The following is a 21,403-nucleotide window of genomic DNA, read 5'->3' as shown; positions in this document are numbered from 1 at the left end:
AGTGGTAAGAGCTGCTCAGCCCCTATCAAATGGTCAGAAAAATTTTCTAGTCTTTCAATGTTATATATCCCGTAAATAACACTGGGGAAAACCACCCACTTCTTAAAGCATTCTTCCAAAAATTAATAAAAGGGGGGGTGTGCTCTATTGTGGAAAGAAACACTTTAAAGGACTTTACTAATGGTTTGTAAGTTCCTTCTATTAGAAATACATATTTTTATTTCTCAAGAAATTTAATAGTTACAGAATTGGATAATACTCTTTTTCTGTGGCATGCTATCACAGATTTTTGAAATGTGGAGAGATGTTTATGTATTTCAGATTTAATCTTTGGTTTTTGAAGTTCAGAATTTCAACCTGTTACCAAGAGATAATAGCATAGCAAGATAGTATTTAATCATTGGGTCTGCCAGTGTAGTTTCCTTAAATGATAAATACAAAGAATCATTTGTCGTTGACTCTAATAATTTTCAAATAAATAACTTAAAATACTGTCTGTGAAAACATAGCCTTAATCTTAGATGATGCTTTTGTAAAATTCTTTTTTTTTTTTTTAAATTATTTAATCCTCACCAGAAGACATGCTTAGAGAGAGGAAGGGAGAGAGAGAAAGAGAAAAACATCGATGTGAGAGAGAAACATAGATCCTTTGCCTTCTGTAGGTGGCCCAACTGGGGATTGAACCCGCAACCCAGATATGTGCCCTGATGATGCTCAACCAAATGAGCCACTTCTCGCTGGGCCATGGCATTCTTTTTTTCCTAATATGTTGTAGTTCATTTTTCTAGTATTTTCTTTGAAAGTTCTATTTCTCCTGAAATAGCTTTGCATCTTTACGTATCAGGCTGTTGGCATTCCACTGTCTTTGTCTAGGCAGCTTGAGAACTCTGCCGTTCCATGCTGTTGTATTATGAGCATTTCATTTATTCTTAACTTCCCTCGATCGTCTCCCTCTGAAAGATTTCATGGCAAGTTAAGCTACTCAAAGGAAGGAGACCAATTAGGCAGTTTCGGTTTATGGTATATGTAAAGCAGATGCTTAATAAAATTAGGAATACAATTGAGGCTCTCTTCTCTACCACTTCAGTTGTAACTAATATATTCTCCGCAGAATTAATGCTTCTGCCTGTTCCTTTTCTGAGCAGAGTGGAGAAGAAAAGGGAAGGGTCGCCGCTGGCCAGGCAGAGCCGGGGAGCAGGCTCGCTCACCCTGTCCCTTTCATGCTTTCCCTGCAGGGCTTGCTTTCAGAGATTCTCCGAAAGGAAGAGGACCCCAAGACCGCATCCCAGTCTTTGCTGGTAAATCTTCGGGCTATGCAGAATTTCTTGCAGTTACCGGAAGCTGAAAGAGACCGAATTTACCAGGATGAAAGGGAAAGGAGCTTGAATGCCGCCTCGGCCATGGGTCCTGCCCCCCTGATAAGCACACCGCCCAGCCGCCCTCCCCAGGTGAATTCTGCTTCTCCTTACGCCTTTCCCTTTGGCTTTTTTTTATTTTTTTTTTAATTTTTTTTTTTTTATGCCTGATGAAGAATCGCAACAAGGAATTAGAAAGATAGGTGGACAGATTTAAACACACACACACACACATGCATAGAGTGGCTTGGGGAAATTTTTGACCCCAAGCACTACTTATGGTATAAAAACAATAAGCTACTAATTAAGGGGAAAGAAACTTGCCTCATATTGCTTCTTCCTTGGGGTTCTTTGGGGGCTGAGAAGTAGTCTGTAAATGGGATATTTATCTCTATGACTATTATGTAAAGAAGTATTCTAAGCTTAATAGGGGCGGGGGGGGGGGGGCAAGTAATACAGTCCATTTTATTCCCCGCAAGTGTTAGAACTGCCATTGGAATGGTAAATAAATATAAATAAATAAATAATTCTATTTGTATTTATGCTTTCCGATACGAAATGCAGCTGGTGCCAATTACACAGCATCTCGTTTGTAATCTTTCATAATTAAGTTTAATACAGTCCTGGAAGGCAGCTTTAAGTGGAGCTGATGAGGAATTCCATGCATATTCCCAGAAATGGGCACATTTTCTGTTTTCCAAAATTTTACACTTTTTAGGAAAGACCAAGGTCACTCTTCCAGGTAACTTTGTGTATGTGCATCTATGCTGTTCGTTTTTTAACCAAGTTTAAAAGGTAGCCTCATAACTATTATGAAAATTCAAGATAATATTCAATACCAACTGTCAGATACAAGTTTGATAGTGGATTAGATTTATAATCCACAAGCAAATATATTTCTCTGACATATAATTTCTGGCATGTACAGTTCTTAAAAATAAGATCAATAAAACTGGATAAAAATTGAATATGGAAGAGAAATTTAAAGTATTTATATAACCTCATGTCAGAATGAAATTAAACCTTAATGATCATTTCTTTTCATTAATAGTAAAAAGTAATACATTTCCAAGTATAGAATTATAGAAAAAGCTCATTTAACACTAAACATGAAACTGCTACAGACACTCCATAAATAGGGAGTACATATTGTATTTAGCCACTTGTTGAGGGTCTTAAACTGTATGTTGTAATGTTTGAAATTATTTTTTTTTTTTGAAATGTTGCAAAGGTCCATCATTTAATGAAAATTAATTAGGCCTTGATGTTTATAGGAGCAGGCTGTAAGGGAGTCATTACTGTCATTATGAACAAGAAAGCCATGCTTCTCTAGAAGAATAGAAAAAAAAAAAAAAAAATATATATATATATATCTCCTTATTATAATAGAGCTCATCTGCACGCGCACACACACACACACACACACACACACACACACAGCTATTGAATTTGGTCTATAAAGACTTCTATAAAATATTTCTTAAGAAAAAGAATAAAAAACTCTTTATATAGATACGTAACTTTTATTGTAAGAGTGACTAAACAAAAAATACTGTACTTAGACTCGGTTTAATACTTAGTGTGTGGTGTGTAGAGTTAATACACACGATTGTTAGTTAACTTTGTTCCTGTCGTCATCACTGAGAGCTGTCTTATCACTGAATCTGCAAGACCAACGAAAGAACGACTTATTTAAGACGAGTATGAACTTTAAAAATGTATCCAAAATATTTAACTTAATGATTCTTAATACAGCTTTTGTTTTTAACATTCCTGGGATTTTAGTGCTTCTTTTTTTTTTTTCCAAATGGAATTCTGTTGTCCTTAGTCAATCAAGTGTTTTTTTTCTTTTTTTTCTTTAGGCAAAGTGACATTAATTTTTAAGGGTTATTTCTTTCCATACACTAATAAGGTACTCTTCAGTAGCTATCTGTAGCTGCTGATAAGTTTGGATAGGGGATATAATTTACTTGGCTTGAATTATTGATTAGCTGATTGAGCCACCCTTAGCTGCATTTGTTCTCAAGAAGCATTGAGACCAAGCCCTTATCCAGGTAGTTCTGACAATGTTGAACATATAAAGCATGTAGATACTGTAGATTCTTAGTGAAACTCTTTCAGAGGAGAAAAAAAAAATGTTTCTATCAATCAAATTTCGAAATGATTATCTGATATATGTGTCTAATTTTATTCCACTGCTATAATATAAATCTTTATGGTATCTTATTTGCCCCACTGAGAATCTTTTTGCATTATTTAATCTTATATTAAATAAAGAGCTAATATGATAATTAGACTGAACGGCAGAAAGACCCTTGGAATGACTTCCGGACAAAGCCAGGGCTGTGAGGGCTGAGCCCCTTGCACGAATTTCATGCACCTGGCTTCTAATATTATTTTAATAGAGCTCACAATCATTTTGTTCACCTTTTATTCTTTAATAATAATTCAGTGAATTAAATTTTTAAAATTTTTTTTAATAGGTTAACAGTATTATCATTGTCAAACCAGTACTTTAGATTTGAAGGAAAAAGAAAGTGTTATAGAGCAGTTGAATTAGTATTTTGTTGCAGCAGTTGAAACCTAGTGCCTGCAGTGGAACCAGACCTCAAAATTTTGTCTTTTTCAATTTTATATTTTGCCAGAGAGGAGTCTTTGTGAAATCACTGTGCATTTCATTTTCCCCAGAAATGAAGAGATTTGAAATGTACAGTGAGACAAGTTGTGTGTTTGGGTTAAAACCCAACTCTGATTTCTTTCCAGTGAACTGCATGCTGCAGACACAGGTCCCCGCCCACCTTCAGGCTTGGGAAATTGGATTCCTTTCCAGGTCCCTCTGTAGACTTTAGGTCATGCTGAAGATGGTTTAGATGTTTCGGGTTCAAACCAGATCGAGCACCTAGACTATTGAGAAACTCATCAGATTCTCAATCATCTTCAAGAAGGAACTTCCTTGGTTTGAGTCAAACTCTAGGTTTTATTCTTAGGAATGCCATCCCTGGATAAGCCCAGACTAGCCTCAGGAATCACCGAGGCTCTTGGCTGGTCCTGCCGAGGTGAGGTGCATCTTTGCACACCTGTCCCTTGCGCTGCAGGAGGGGCAGCCATGCTGAAGCTGCTTGTCACTGGGGTAGTAGGCTCTGGCCCAGACCTGTTTAATGATAGTATATTCTCACAGCTTTAACTGCTAATTCAAGAAGCAAGATTACCTTGCGCTTGATAATGTTTCACAGTTTTCTCAGCACCTTGATGTGTATATTAATTCACTGAATCCTCAGGCCAACCTTTCCGTAGGAGAAAAATGATAAAAACGAGTCTAAGGTTCAGTTAGGGTTTTCCAATCCCCTGTGAATTCTGTTGCTCTTCCCCCTACCTCAGCCCCACCTGCTCAAAAATATAAACGAATGTGACAGGGGAAAAAGAAACTTGGGGACTTGTTCTATTTGCCATAGAAGATAGGAAGTTTTATTGTTAGATTAGGAAGATGCACAAGAATGTGATCTGGATAGAAAATGCTGAATGTTTGAAAGATGATCCCTGTGTATTTCTGAGATTGGGGAGAACATTGCCCCTTCCCCCCTTTTCATTTTTTTAAAAAATTATTGTTGATAGTATTACAGATGTCTCCAATTTTATCTCCCCTTTATCTCCTGTCTGTCCATGGGCTATGCATATATGTATATAAGTTCTTTAGTTTCTCTCTCCTTGTACCCCCACCCCCACAAAGAATATTGCCCCTTAACTTTGGTTGTTTGGAAATATCTGAAAGAACCCAACCCCTCCAAAAACCCCTTGGTCTTAAAGGCTATTTTTCTGAATCTACTTAGCAGAGTGAGTTTAAACCAGATGAGTTTATTAAAGGGGTTTTATTAATAATAATTAATGATTATTTTATGCAAATTGGTTCCACGGAACAGGTCAGTTTTAAGTTGATTTCTGTTTAGGTGGGTGCTTCCTCTAGTTTTATTTGTATGTTTTAATATGCGTGACTTTTGGGGGTAAATTAGCAATTTCTGTTTTCATAGGGACTGTTTGAAGGCCTATACTTACCAAATTATAACTTTTATATTAGTTATATAATTTCCTCCCTTTATTTTTTTTACAGTTCCTTGGTAATTCTTTAGTTTCTTCTAAAGGAAGGTGTGATATTTTATGCTTTAGAAAACATATGAAGTTCATGTAAGTTCATATATCATTAATTTAACCTGGTAGCTGCACCCTCTGTCTCTTTATAACAACTTCTTCTATAATATAATGAAACAGGTCTAGTTATGGGCAGGAGCTTAATACATGATTAAAGTTTTATTTGTTATAAATTCCTTGCCCAGCATTATTTTAAGATCTTATTTATATGCTTGTAAAATGTTTCCCATTAACAGTCATCTTTGGAAAGTTAGAGGACTTGGAAAACAATTAATATTGTTTCTACAACCATAACCCTCTAGACGGTGTTAATATATAAAAGTTTGATAATATGGACTATATTCCATCACCAATAAGAATGCCTTAAATAGTGCATTTCTTGCATAACGTTACCAAGAGAAGAAAAATGATGGTTGATATGCCTTGAAAAATAAATTCAGACTGGCTTTGTAAAATGAATGATAGTCATTTACTACAAAAAAAATAGATATTAATAAACTAGACTTAGCAAAGGACCACCGAAATCCAGGTCCAGCATGCCTTCAAAAATAAGAATTTTTCCAAATAAAGAAGTTGCATGGTTTCTAAGATAAGCATTGGCGTCAGACCGACTTCAGCTTAGCTCTCAGCCTTGCCTGTGGACAAATGACTTACTAAATGTCTTTGTTTTAAGAGCACTTTCTCAACTTTTAAATGGGGCAGTAATCGTACCTACTCAGGGCTATTGTGCATGTTAGAGTTAATGTGTGTTAACACTATGCCCTGCACATAATAAGCAACTCATAAATGTTAGTGTTTATTTTCATAGTTATTAGTAAAACTACATCAGACTTCATGTGTGTGCTCCTGCCCCAGTGAAGACCACAGTAGAGTCCATTGAGTGCACTGTGCATATAATCTGTAGTACATATGTCGTGTGTAGCATTCATTTTGTAGTATGACTTGATGCATTCAGCAATACAGAAAGAAACAAAAATAGAATTTGATGGCATGATTTTCGTGAAATAAAAGGCAGACCTTAGGGCTGTGCCCTATCCCCACAGGAGCAGGTACATGGCAGAAGCTTCAGTTCTTACCTGCTTCCCGGCGCCGCCGTAATGATGGAGTAGCCCACCCTACCTGGATAAAAGCTGCTCAGAAAGGCAACCGCATTTATTTCGCCTCCTGTGCTATTTGCAGAGAGGAGCCCAAGAGTAGTTTGTTTTGCCTGGAATGAGCTACTTGATGAATTTTAATGTGTGATATAATATTAAAAGCTAAACCAGGATTAAAGAAGATTTTTTTTGTACTAAGCTAAAATAGTACTTAGTCGAGTGAGGTATAAAAGATTTTTGTTTCCATTTTTACCTGGGGAAAAATTCAGCCCTCATATTTTTTGAAAAGCCGTCCAAGTCAGTTCGCCTTAAGCAATCGCTTGTGTTTAGGAAAAAATGTGATCCCAGAATTGTAATAGCTTTTCTATGATAAGATGTATATCTAAGCCAACAAGATGATAAAGAACTTTCCTAAATCTTTTTAAAATGAGTAATGCGGTTTTTATATACTTTTAAAAGTTGTTCTCACTTTCTTTTTCTTTCTTTTTTTTTTTTTTTAATGTTTCATGGGCACTTATTTCCCACTTTTACTTTGTGTCTGCTACCAGGAAACCATTATTTGACTCCCCCCCCCCCCCCCCCATAATTTAAAAACCTTGCTTTTTTGATTCAAATTGTAATTGCTGTAAAAAAAAATATATATATTAAACCAAAGAAATTTTTAGAGACAAAAATCACAATGTTGAGGCAAATGATTAGAACCTACCTGCAGGATAAATTCTTAAACAGCTTTTTTTTTCTTTTTTTAACAAAAGAATACAAATTATTTTTAAAAACACGAAACACCGAGTTTCCAAAGACTGCTCTCTCGCAGCAATTGCTAAGCAGATTGCTACCAGGGAACTACTTCTTCCAATGCCCTGGACTTTGTACCCCCATTTCCATACCATCCAACTCCAAAGCGGTTGAAATGGCTTTTCTTTTCTCTTTCATTTAAGCTGCAAGAAAAATAGGTATTAAAAGGGACCCCATAGGGTGATCAACTCTATTCTTTCTCCTCAAAGCAGGACCACCCCAGAGCAAAGTTGTGAATCTCACCAAAGAGACTTTGTAGGCAATTTATGGTAATTCGTTAACTCTTCTGGCTCCTAAAGTGGTGTTTAGCAGATTATTGCTTCAAAGCCCTGAGTATGTGCTGAGTGGCCTCCAGTCCTTCATATACCTCTGTGAGTGCCCCTGCATAGTGGAGTCACAGAGCTGCAAGGGGGACCCTGCAGATCTGGCCTCCACCCCTGTCTCCAGTTTACAGGGCAGGAGAGGCAACTGAGGCCCAGCCAGCTAGACACCTGTTCCTGCCTCACCGTTTGTGTCCTCACTTCGGGCCTGTGGTCCACCGGGTTCACAGCTTTCAGTGCTTAGGCAGCGTCAAGGTGGAAGAGTCTACTTGTCTCTCTACTGCAAGCCAGATGTGAGGTATTTTGCTCACTGGCTAGATATCCAAAGGATTCAGAAGGTACCTTTAAAAGGGGCTCATATTGCCCTGGCTGATTTTGCTCAGTGGGTAGAGCGTGGGCCTGTGGACCGAAGGGTATTGGGTTCGATTCTGGTCAAGGGCACGTGCTCAGGTTGCAGGCTCAATTCCCAGTAGGGGGTGTGTAGGAGGCAGCCAATCAATGATTCTCTCTCATCATTGATGTTTCTGGGTCTGTCTTTCTCTCCCTTCCTTGATGAAATCAATATATATATATATATATATATATATATATATATACACATACATTTTATTTTTTTTTTAATAAAAGGGGCTCATATTTACTCACTAAGAGCAGAGAATTGAATAGCCTAGGATAACCTTTGTCCCACTTTTGATGCCAAATATTTTGGGACAGTGTGAAATAAACCTGGAAGACTTGCAGCCAAAAAAACTCCTTCGTTTATTCTAAAATGCATTTCATTTCCTAGTGTTTATAGTATATGTGAGAAATGGTCCAAGATACTAAATTTCTCTGGAGAACAAAAACCTGGGTTCTGTAAAGGACCCTAAGAAATTGGGCCCTTCATGAATCACGTTGTCAGGAAAAACATGGTCCTGCATCCTTGGTAACTTTCTCATTTAGATTTTTATCAGTAAGAAGGAAAAAAAAGGGGGGGGGCAGTTACATGCTTCATATGCAAATTTATCAGACTGGTCAACATAACTGCATAATAAAAAAATTAAATTTGCAGTTTTAAAGATTGATAATAGTATTAATACATGTTGAGGGTGTGATTTTATTTCCCCCCAAAAAATCAGTGGCATTTTTTTTCTGCTGGCACCTGTTTATCATTATTTCTAACAGCACTCGTGCTCATCTTCCATTCAGGATTATACATTTTGGATATTCTTTTTAAGCCACTGATTATATAGTTTGTGTAACTCGCAGCAGTGTTCCGTTAAATATTGTGGAACATTTTCTTATAGTCTGGTTCCACAAGTCTAAAAGAAACAATCCCAGACAGGGGTGCCAGGAAAAGATGGAATAATTGCCCAGAACAGCTTGGACAGGCACGTGTAAAACGCAACCAGCCTTTCTGATAATTAAGCAAGGCACTCTACCTGTTTCATGGATGGATAGAAGATTTAAATATGCAGCTCTGCAAATGGCTTTGTTATGGGAAATTTTTTAAATGAAACACGAGGAAAGGGTATATATAAAAAAAAGCCTAACATTAAAAAAAGGCCATCGTATATAATAACTATTAGTGATGCAATTGTCTATCAGGCAACAGGCACCCAGTGAAGATATAGCACTGTGCATGATGACTTTAATTGTGAATTTCCTTTGTTAGAATTGCAACGGGAGGTAATTGGGAAACAATTAGTTTAGGGTTTTCAAGTCTTTGGAACTATTTAGCTTTCCAGAAAACTTACTTTATGGCATTATAATTCCTTGTTGTCGGCTGGCAGTGGCTGTCATATTACAGAGGCAATCACCTGTGACAGTGTGACTTCCTCAACTTAAGCAATCCGATCTCAGGGTAATAACTGAAGCTGAATGACTGCACTGCTGATCATAGTGATCATCGAAAGGAGCGGCAGTGTCTAGCTGGGATGCTGAGCCTGGGAAGCTTCAAGACAATTTGACCAATGAGAAATGACAGTCATGCTCACAATGTTTTGTAGGTGAAAACAGCGACCATTGCCACTGAGAGGAATGGGAAGCCAGAGAACAATACCATGAACATTAATGCTTCCATTTATGATGAGATTCAGCAGGAAATGAAGCGCGCTAAAGTGTCCCAAGCACTGTTTGCGAAGGTCGCCGCGACCAAGAGCCAGGTAGGAGCCTCGATTAGGCATGGAGAATGTTTATCTGTCTTCCAGGATGTCTGGTTTCCGTATGCATGTGCATCCCTGAGAGGTCACGGTCTCCGGGATTACATACCGAACTCTCTGGTGAGACCAAAATGTTCAGATTCTGATACTGGACACTTTGGTTTTATTTCCTTCAATAGCCACCCTCCAGACCTAGGACTTCTTCATAAATCCCCGAGTCAGTTTATAGTTGTTTTCAGAAGAAGAGTAAAACTAACGTATAGGAAGTTTTTCAGTCTGGTCCATTGTGGTGGAACAAATAACTTGAATTACTGTTGTTTCATCATTACTTCAATGACCTTGATTTCTATCCTAAAATACTAGCAACATTATAGTTTCTTCTGTTCCAACTCTGGCACCTATAAATCGTAAGTGTACTTATTAAAACAAATTGACACACACACACATATGTATATCTTCGCATATGAATGATTTGTTTTCTATAGCTATGACACACAAATGGAATTATAATTAGAAAAATTGTCCCACCTCTGATCAATTATAAGGAGAATGGAATTGGAGGAGTTACAAATTCCTACAAAACAAGATAGAAAACATAACAATGCAGTTCTTCATCAGTGTTATTGCCGTATATTGATAATTTATGTTCATCGAAAGCCGAGTCATCTGTATCTATAAACCCTTGTTCAAAGCAAGAATACATCTTACAAGACCCAAAGAATACTACACTGTCTTTGCCTTTGATAATGCTACCAAGGGGAGAATTTAGAGGCAGTCAAGGGCTCAGGTAAGATTTCGACAACGATTGAAATTGTAAACAAGTGTATTTGTATTATCATTAATGAACCCTCCTTTATAATACACTGTGGTTAACTTTGATAAGAATATACAGAGAGTGTTTACAGTATACTACTTTTTTTGAGCTTTTCCCGCAGTTTCACTCTGTCAGCATTACTAGTGGGCCTAGATGGGAGTTTTGCTTTAGAAAAGGTTGTTCTTGTTTAAGTTATAGGCTGGATGAAATACTTAAGGGATATCTTGGAAATGTTATAGAAAAATGATTAAGCTCAAGCTGTGGACTGTAAAAATTATAGCTTTATAGGCCACATGCCTGCCTACCCTTCAATCACTGTCAAAGTGATAATTTCTACAATAATATGTTTCTTTTATTGTGAGATTCTAAACATCAAGTGCTGTTTAAACATTAAACGGAATTGTTTATGTTAGTGCCGTACTCAGCGTGTCATACATCAGGCCACCGTAATCTCTCATGGAATGTAAAAATCTGTCATGAATCATGGCTTGTATATCGGAAATTACTGTAATTTTGATTGGAAATTACAGGGCTTTTGAAATGTTTCTAATTATGATAGAATGTTAGAGCCGCTGCAAACCTGTGTGCATCTTCAGATGTCTTCATTTACATGCCAAGACTATGCATTAAGGGGAAGTGTCCTGTTCTCACTTTACCCCTCACCCACCCACCCACCCTGTGCATTCTTGTTTGGGCTGTTAGGCTAATCGTGATGAGGATCTCCTATTTAGATGTATGTAATCTTGCTTTGCTCTCTCATTCTACATCTTTTCTGACCTAGCCAATTACATTATCAAGGGCAACAGACTTAAGTTTCTACAAGGCCAAATACTTTCCCTAAATCTCCAAAATAGACAAACAGAGAAACTAGACGTGTATTCCTGTCAGGCTTAAAACAAAGAAAAATGAATTTTAAAGCTTTTTTGTTGTTGATAGTATTACAGATACCTCCCACCCAACCCCCTCCCTTTATCTCCTCTCCCTCAGGCCTTCACTACCCTATTGCTCATGACCATAGGTTGTGCATATAAGTATATACGTTCTTTGGTTTAAAACTTTTTGATACCTTTCACTTACTTGCTTGCTTATCATAGGTCATTTGATTTATCTTGTCCCCCCTTTCCCATTTTCCTTTCTGACTAGAGCAGCAATTTTGAACCCTTTTCGTTTCATAGCACACATAAACTAATTACTAAAATTCTGCAGCACACCAAAAAACATATTTGTTGTCAATCTGACAAAAAAAAAAAAGGTATACTTTTGATTGATTTATAGAAAATAATAATAGTGATTATAGTTTGCTCAAAAGTGCCCATCCTTGTAAATAAGGATTTTTTGGTACCATGAATTAACCAATAGGAAGCAACCTTATTATGATAGAACTCTATTTATTATATGACCTATATATTTATGGTTCGAGACAGGGCGTTCACACTGGACAGCTATTGTTGTTTTGGCTATTCTCATTGTGGGTTTTTGTTGTTGTTGTTATCTTTTTGACAAGTGAAAATAGGTCAGTGCCCATGATTAAATAATCAGGTATTGCATGTTTTAAAAATTCTTGTGGCACACATTGAAAACCATCTGACTGTAGCATAGCCCCTTATGGTTAGCAGCCCCTTGCTTACTTTCGTTCTTTTCAATGTTATAAGTTCAACCCTCACTGCCTGGGCTAAGTCACTGGTTTTGGATCTTTTCAGACAGTGACGGCCATTGGTTGATAAGGGCAGGTGAGTGATGTCCGGGGAGGTTTTAAATGTTCTTGCTCTTTGCAACCCTGTCCTGCAAAGCTCCCCAGGAGTCTCTTTCAGCCATGTCGCTTGGCAGCTTCCCTGAGTTTGCCAAGATGGTGTTTCCCGAACCCCCCAACGCTGTTAGCCCGTCTCTCACTCCTGCTTGGAAGAGAGTCCCAGGGCCCGTTGGTGGTGGGGTCACCACGGGAGTGAACCTGTTCACTCCATTCTCTCGGGTGCCTATTCCTAACGCCTAACTTACAGCACCTCCTGACAGAGCCTCTCTGTAGTTTTCTCCTGGTTGTGTAGTTTGGTTGTCAGCACCACCCTGTTGATGAAAACAGGTGGAAAGATGGATGGTTTCTTAAAAAGAAGACGGTCCCCAAACAGCGTGGAACCCTGAGGGAGGAGATCGGACTTCACAAGGAGGGTGGTTGTCTGCTTCTATTCTCCTACCATGATTTTTGTAATGGGAACAGAAAAATGAGCAAACAAATTAACAAAAAACAAAAAAACCTTCAACTCAGACTGACCCTTTTCATGGTCAGAATTCCATTTCTATTTACACCTTGAAGACATGTGGCAATGACTGTCAGAATGAGGCGGAGGCCCCAAACATGGGGTTGAGGGGGGAGGGGACATGGATAAAGCAGGTGCACAGTCCTGTCCAGCTCCACCTGCTGCTGTGTCTTGCTCTGATTCCTCCTCCAGGTTGACTTAGCATCCGCCACCTCTTTTCTGCGAAACCCCATCCTGTATTCTCTATTATCTGCATTTAATTCTGAGGAACCCTGTGAGCTAGCGTAGTGTTCCCATGTACATAGGACTAATGAACAGGAGTGCCGACCCCCAGTTCTCTGCACCTGCCCTACTGCTGCAGTGTTTCCTCGGGGCTCCAGCATCAGTACCGAAGTTAAACCCCAGGAAAGCTGAATTCGGGATATCAGACTCGTGGATAGTGGAAACGTTGGGGGCTTTCCTGCCTTCGCTGACAGAGTCTTAGCAGCATGGGGCCGGAATGCACACTTTTTCATGCCCGATAGGGAAGCAGGGTCAGGGGGGCAGGTGAGAGGACTCCGAGGAGGCTGTGGTCCAGGCTGTGTGGTTGATATTAATAATAGTGAGAAATTAGTTAACCTTTTGGAGCCCAAGAGTCTGTTAACAGGAGGAGGAGGAGGTTACATGTTATGATGTATGCAGAAGAGCTTTAAAATAACACAGTGCTATACACAAATAGGAAATGCCTAAGCAAGAGGCTCAGAGACATTTTTATTCTCTCTTCACGTATTTCAAATATAAAAGATAAAGCGTTAGGTAGATACCCTGAATGACAGGGAGCACAATTATTTGGAAGTTGCTGCAGTCCCAGAACGTTATGGATCCAGACACATCATAGTTGTGCTAGGCACTGACAGACGCACAAAGTATTTCCAGTCAAAGAAACCCACTCCCGTGTATTTTCTCTCCTCTTCGATGAGTAATAGAGATGAGATTGTTTTTACCTCTAATAGAAATGTCTGAATAAAATATGCGGGTGCAACCTGGAAGGTAGGCGATTTTTGTGCTTGGGTAGGAAAGCTGGCTAATGCCAACTTTAAAAAGATGATATGCTTTAAACATAATGTGAATAGCTACAAATGAATACCCTTTATATTCTGGGTATTCAAATAAGCAGCAGGTTTTTGTGTGTGTGTGTGTGTGTGTGTGTGTGTGTGTGTGTGTGTTTTTCAAGTGAATCATATTGGAATTCTATCAAACGTTTAGTCTGATAACGTTCAAATAATTATAAGAGCAGAATTCGCTAATTTTACTGTTCAAAAAAAAAATAGTTGATTTGGGTAATAACCATTACTGTATCAAGGTTCAGTTACTGTTCATTGGTTATAGTGTTTTCATATGGGAGATGGAAATGGAGTTTTTCCCTTAATGGCGGCAGATGTTGGAATCTAATTTTATTCCCCGGCAAAGCCCCTGGGAGCTCTGAGGCTTAAGGTGTGTGTCCAGCAAGGGGACATCAGCAGCGCCGTAGGCCTTGCCTTGTACATCGAATTGTTACATTGATTTCCACGTGTGCGGAGGTGGAGTTTGCAGACACGGTAATGCAGTAAGAGGGAAGGGCTGTCACTGAGGGGCATGCATCGCCACTTGTGTTTAGAAAATGATTTCTCTCCTTTATTGAGCAGAGAGCATTTCTTTTCAGGGAAAGCAACTAGATGATGAAAATTCTACTGGACTGAACATGCTTTCAATATAATCTTCTGCCTTCTCTGCCTATCAGCCCCGGAGAGTTAGAGGACTCTTGCTGGTTGATAGGGACAGGTTTGAACACCAAAACAAGAGGATTTCCTCCTCTGGGAAAGAGCACGAGCAGTTGAAGAGGCCAAATAATTGAAAGCCTCTCGCTTTCTCCCATCCTTTCAGACACCTGTATCATTGAGATTGAAGGCCTCTAGCATGAGAGAGAGAAGGGAGGCAGAAGAGGGAGAACAGAAGAAAGCATTAGTGCTCCTTCGGTGTATAGGTGTGTTGGTGGGGGGGCGGGGGAGAGCATCTTTTTTACCTTTGGATTTAGAGATGGTGATTGGAATTCTTAAATACAGTAAGACATACTATATCACAACATGGGCTTGAACTAGGGCTAACCTGTAATTTTCATTGCTGGGAATAGGAATCTATAGTGACAAAAAATTTTAATCAGGGAACCATGATTGCATTCTGCATTCTAGCATGCGAGTGAAGGCATCTTATATTTTGTTAGAATTAAATTGCACTCCCCAGAAACGGCACCTTGAAGTTCTGTGCCGATTCACTCTTTTGGAATGTCCATGTGACAGACTTCGCTGCAACACGGTGTCACCAGTGCAGCCTCCCATGTAAGACACGCAGGAGGCCCTGCAGATGTGAGAGTCCCGGCCTCTGTGAGTGCTGGGCCCACACCCTGTGCCGGCAGTCCCTGGGAGGATATTCACATTGTGGCCTCAAAGCACTTATTGGGCAAATAGAGTTTCCTTCAGCTAGGGTCTGCGGAGAGCACTACCACTTTGTATATTCTCCATCTAGTGCATTATTAAATGTTACGTATGTTTACTGGGGAGAGGAGAGCCTGGAAAGTACAGCGTAGGTTTCCTTGGATCATCCTCCTGGAGCAGGTGAGGATAAGAGTGGGAGAGGGAGGGAGAAGTAAGACAGCCTGGAGCGTAGCCATCTCAGCCTGCCCACACCTAGGTTACTGTATTTTTGGTGGCTTGTCTTGCGTTCTTGAGTAAGAAGGATGTGGAGTTCCAGGTTCTCTTATTTAAGGTGTTCTGTGCTGGTAGCCGATCTTCGGAAATCTCATGTCTAAATATTGGGAAGCTATATTGGATTGAGTTTTCATAAATGTAGGCCTATCTTTTCATCTTTAGTTTTTTTGTTAAGAAAGACTATTGAAATGGACAGCTTTCAATGCATAGATATGGATGTACTCTACTCTCTTGAAGGTACATAGGTTGTATTTTTTAAGAGTTAAATTTGTAGATATGATTATAAGCCCTTTTCATATTTCTGAATTATAAAAACAAGCATGTGTTTTAGTAAATCTAGGGTTTGATCGAGGAGGTCCAGAATTATCCAATAGAACACAACTTATTTGCTCATTATATTTTTAGCCAAAAAGTCATACAAAGAGGTGTTTTTCCCCCAGGCATTTGATGTTACTATTTTAAACAGGGTGAACAGAAGGTTTCTGGTTATCTTATTGCAACTTTCAAATCATTTAAAGTTTCACTCTTTTCCCCTAAATTAATTAACTAGAGTCATGTAAATACATCTTCCTCATTCACCCACTTAAAAAGCTAACTGTTGCAAATATAGACATAATTCATTAAGCCCACCCAGTTTCTCCATCTTTAGAAAATATCACAGGGATCTTTTAGGCAAGATTTGAAAATAATCAGTTTATAAATATTGAGCCAACTCTTGTCCTAATAGGCCAAGGTTGTGTGTTCAATTTGGTTGGGGAGCATGTAAGAATCAACCAATGAATGCATGGATGGGTAGAACAACGGATCAATGTTTCTCTCTTTCTCTCTATCTAAAAATCACTAAATTAATTTTAAAAATCAAAGAGCAGGTCAGAGTGTACATACTAAAGCATGAGTATACCAATTATGGGTTTGTAGACTCTGCTTCATCTAAGGACACCTTTTGTCCAAAAGTGTTAGTAGAGGTTGATAAGAATATCCTGTCAAAGTTCCTATTCTTGGCAACTCCTCTGTGATCACCTTTGGCCAGTTGAAGAGTTAGCGCATTAGGACAGGGCCGTGTATCTACAAAATGGAAGTAGGGAAGACGCCGCACCAGTGGGGTTTAACTTTTAATAGGCGTTGGTCTTAAACCACAGTGTCATTCAGTTTAAAAGCTTAGCACACAACAGGAACACTGATATAATCCTTGAACAATGTGCCACGTTAAAAGACGAAGTGTTTTTCTCAGAAGTCTCAACAGTTATCTTTTATGTTTTTGGTAGTAAAGGGAGGTTTTATTTCAGCTTTATCTCCTTTCTTCCTCATATGAGAAATGAAAATAAAGGCCCTGTGAAACGAGTGAGCAGTGAAAATGCATTTATGCAAAATGACAATAGGAAGATAGCGCTGGCAGAAACGGCATCAATAAAGTTGCACGTCAGTGAGAGGTGCTCAGAGAGGGATAGGAGAACTTAGGTTGGGAAGACGAATCTAACATGGTGTTTTTTCTGCCCTGACGAAAGTATACCGTTAGTATCTTAAAAGTAACTTCTGAGATTATCCTTTTTTTTTTTTTTTTTAAAGTATAGTTGTTAAGCTTTTACACAGGCGATTGTTTTTGTGTGAAAAAAAACACAGCATAGCTAAATCAGACCACCCATTTAAAAAACATATATGTACAGTCTATATTTTAGAGATTAGTACGAATACAGCCATTCTCTAATTTACCATGAAATTCCTTGTAAAAATAAGCACTCCAGACCGCTGGTGGAGTTGCCCTGCAGTTGTTAAATGGATGAAGCTATCTGTTTTCTAGGTCTTAATCTACCTCTGTGGTATGTTAATAGAGGAGCCTAGTCTGCTTTGATTTCTTGATTCAGCAATTCCAGTTGTCTCTTGTGTGTGTGTGTTTTTTTAAAAAAATTCCCCTTCCAGCCAGGGTGCTTGAGGAATTGGGCTTAAACACACTGTTTCATAAACTGCCAGCCTCCTCGGCCGCCTCGGTGCCTCTGATTCTGTAAATCAGATCATAGACAGCATGCTGTCATATAATAAGGTGTCTGATCCTTATTACCAGTTTGTTGATGCACAGACTCCTTCAAATTGACCATTGCAACACATGGTTTCCCCTGAAACTAGCTGTGATAATTAGCGTGGTTCTAATGAGACAGAATGTCACTGATCTTGTGCTGAACTGTCGAGTATCGGCGCTACGGATGGGAACTGTCAGAGCCTGCCATCTGTGACAGCGCTTGGCATATTCCGGTGGCAAGGTGGAGCATGCTCAATAGAGTCTTTTCAAACAAATGGCCCTCTTCTTGACAAGGGGGGTCTGAGTTCTGTTCCGCCGGGTGATCGTTTGCCCCAGCTTTGGCCTAGGCCAAGTCCATTTTGAGATCCAAATGCGAAAAAAATAGTTAAATCTGTTACGTGTTACAAAAGAGAGGGATCTTTTGTTTAGTAGGTGTATTTTAAGTGGCTTCCTTTCCCGTGTTTTTTTTTTTTTGTGTGTGTGTTTAATTTGTTTTTGCCTCTTCCAATTGCCCCATATTGTCAGTTAACAGTAACACAGTCATTTAAGGTACTTTTCCCCAATTTGAAAATCGCCTTGTTTAAGAGAGATTTGTTGGGGAGTTGGGATCGCTCATAGAGTGAGAGAGCACTCTGGCTGAACACAGAGGAAGGGAAATGAGAGAAATCGTTCCGATGCGTTTAGGAATACAAAAGTTGAATAGAAGAATTAAAATGGACAGGACAGTTAGATCTTTAGGCTCCGGAGAGGAGATTTTCTTTTCTTTTTTTCTTTCTTTTTTTTTTTTTTTTTTTTTTTTTTGCTAGAGTAAAAGTCCAGTGCTGCTTATCATTCCAAAATATGCTTTGTTGCTTTTTATTTCCTCCTCTCTGGCAGACCACACAGGGCTTGTTCTGAAGAACATTTTCACTAATCTGATCAGGCAGCCAAATACGCCGGGAAAACTGCTTTAATGATCCCACTAATTACCTCAAGTCAATATGAACTGTATTATTAGACTGAGGGAAAATATTCCATTAGGTCTCCCCCTTGGGAGTTTCTCCGCTTTGTGATGTCACCGAAGCCTTCACCCTCTCGCTTGTAATTAATTTTATTTACACACGCAGGCACGCACAAGGTCACACCTGCACAACCGGCGCTGGCCAGGGAGCGTGTGGCTCTCCGGCTTAATCAGATCTGTCATAATTACCATTCTGCATGTTTCTGACACACGCTGTGAAATATTTCAATTTAACTGCCGCTACCAGCACAACCAGATGTAGTGCGAGTGTGGCTGCATTGGAAATATTATTCCTCAGGATAGACTCTCTCCTCCTCCTCCTCCTTTTTCCAACCTTCCCCCTCCCCTCTTACAGCTAATGTGGCACAGAAGCTGATGTATCCTGTAAATCTTGAATGCAGCGCTAGATTGATAACAGGCGATTAGACAGTTTAACCACAAACAGCTTGTTCATTTTTCACAAATGAAAACCACATGTAGTGTAACTAAAATTTCAGGCTCTTTTTTTTTTAAGAGTTGGGGTGTGTGTTGATAATGTGCTTAAATAAAAATGAAATGCAGTGAAAAGGAGTGTTTAGAAAAATGGAGAAGTGGCCTAGTGTTTTGCAGTTATTTTTTATTATCAAAATCTTCAGCAAATCCCATGTTTTTCTAATTTCATCAGAACTTGAACAAAAAATAAGTTTATTCTCCTTTGAGCTTACCATTTTTTGATGATTTTTTTTTTAAATGGGAGGAATACTATCCCTTTGTGCTGTACCTTTTTAATTTTTCCTGTGTTTAACCTTTTATTTGAACCTAAATTATGAAAGAATTGCTATAGTTGAGCACATGGAGTTTTTTAAAGGACAATTTCCCTTATTTTTATTATTATTATTATTACTTTTTAATGAAAAGTTGTTGGTTTAGGCTTTCTGGTCATAATCCCAAATAATTCAAAACCAAAAAATGGACCCAGTCAGAAAATGTATTTTTTAGAGATGATTATGGATTTGCAGAACCATTTTGAAAGGCGGAGTTGAAAAGTCAGTGCATTCTGTCTCTAGAGAAATATTGGAGATAAAGTGGCCCAAAGTGCAGGCACAGTAGGTAAGCATATAAGGCCAAAGTTGCCCCCAGTCTCAGAAGAACCAGGCCATAAAAACAAAACAAAATGGAAAAAACAAAGTGTTGGTGCCATAAGAAGGCAAATAAGCTGGTAGAAGAGTAAAATTAAGGGATGAGGAAGCGATGGGAGTAGTGTGATTTAGTCCGACCTCAAGCAGGTTCACAGCAATCCATGTCAGAGAACATTTAAAACATAGATGTAGCCTTGTGAAATGGTTTTTAATGCCAAGTAAAATTCACTGTCTTTTTATCTTTGTTTTAACAGATAAGAGGTGCCTTTTCCCATAAAATAGTGGACTTTTTTTGGCTCTTTGTTCCCTTTATCCATTTTCCCTCTTACCTTACTTTCTCAAATGAAAAAAAAAACACACACACACACACAAAAAAAACCTTTACTTCCCCCACTTTTTTACTGGAACTTTCTCCCCTCTTCCCCTGGCGATTTTCTTTGTGTTTGCTCCATCATGTCTTCCATCTTTTTAAAATTGAAATTTTGCATGCCTATTTATACTTTCTTTGCTTTAGAGCCTAGATGGGGAGCGGCCGGCCTGCAGGCAACGGAAGGCCTGCGAAATCATTTGGCCTGGCCCTGCCAAGGCATTAGGGGTGAGTTAATTAAATGTTTGACCAAATATAGCCGGCTCATTTTTAAGCTGATAATTTTGCAATGGCCAGAGAATGATGTTATAAATATCCAAATGGCCCTTGGCAGAAAAGAGCTTCCCCACCCCTGCTTTAGAGGGAAGAAAAAAAAAATCACACAAAACATTTGCCTTCCTGTTAGAACTTCTTCCATCTCAGCTGCTAAGCCATTCACACGGTTAATATGAAACCGTTAGGTCAGTTTCTTCACAAGGTCTCAGTCTAGCTTCATAGCCATTTTGCAAGGTGCAGTTCTTGTGGAAGGTTTGTTTCAATCCCCACATCGTGGCTCTGTCACAACACTATTTCCTGTTGAGTGGAGATAATGCCTCAGAATCCTGTCTAACACAGAGGCGAAGGCACCCATTGCTAACTACTGAGGTCAGCCCACTGCTGCTGTCATCACTTGCATTTTAGGTTTCCGAAGAAGAGGTTTTATATACAGTTGCATGGACGTGAGGTTAAAACACAAAGCTTATGATTTCATTGCTACGGCCCTTGCTTTAATAACCCTGTCATTTTTGCACAGCTATTTCAAGATAGGTCAGAGCTAAGCCAGCATGCAAAGTGAATCCCATTTTATCATCGCTGGTAGAACTACACCCCTTACAGGAACCTTGCATTGTTCCTTTTGAGTGAAAATTTTCATTAACAATCTGTAAAACCATCCTGTTTTCCATGTTTGCGAACTTTAGTTGTGTGTTAGGATTTCTTGGTGCCTAGCACACCTGTTGACACAAACAGGAACGGGAAAGAGTGCAAACAAAGAGTTGTTGTTTAGGAACGCTCTGGTATAGATGGAGTTTGAGAATATCCAGTATTTCTGGTAGGTATGAGGGAAGAGCATGTCTTTTCATTGGATTTAATGAGACTACAATAACCCCATTGTCAAGAAAAACCTTTTAATTTATTTAGGGACCCTGCTTGGTCCCCATTTAGTAAAAGGACAGTTTGCATGCATCTTGTAGCAAGTCACAGTTGAAGATTCAGCAGAAGTATAGTT

General features: G+C 38.9%; 1 protein-coding gene across 2 annotated transcripts in view; it reads left to right on the top strand.

Moving 5' to 3' along the window:
* The window catches only part of SATB1 (SATB homeobox 1), a 79,804-nt gene that overhangs the window by 39,027 nt on the left and 19,374 nt on the right, over positions 1-21,403 (top strand). For both annotated transcript variants that reach the window (XM_084903320.1, XM_084903321.1), the window contains exons 8-9: positions 1,236-1,448; positions 9,696-9,851. In XM_084903320.1, coding sequence (XP_084759446.1) covers positions 1,236-1,448; positions 9,696-9,851 — 369 coding nt within the window. The remainder of the gene's footprint in view (positions 1-1,235; positions 1,449-9,695; positions 9,852-21,403) is intronic.

The sequence above is a fragment of the Pipistrellus hanaki genome (assembly GCF_964339955.1).
Source record: "Pipistrellus hanaki genome assembly, chromosome: 13".
In the NCBI taxonomy this organism is placed as follows: Eukaryota; Metazoa; Chordata; class Mammalia; order Chiroptera; family Vespertilionidae; genus Pipistrellus; species Pipistrellus hanaki.
This window is presented reverse-complemented; position numbering and strand designations above follow the sequence as displayed.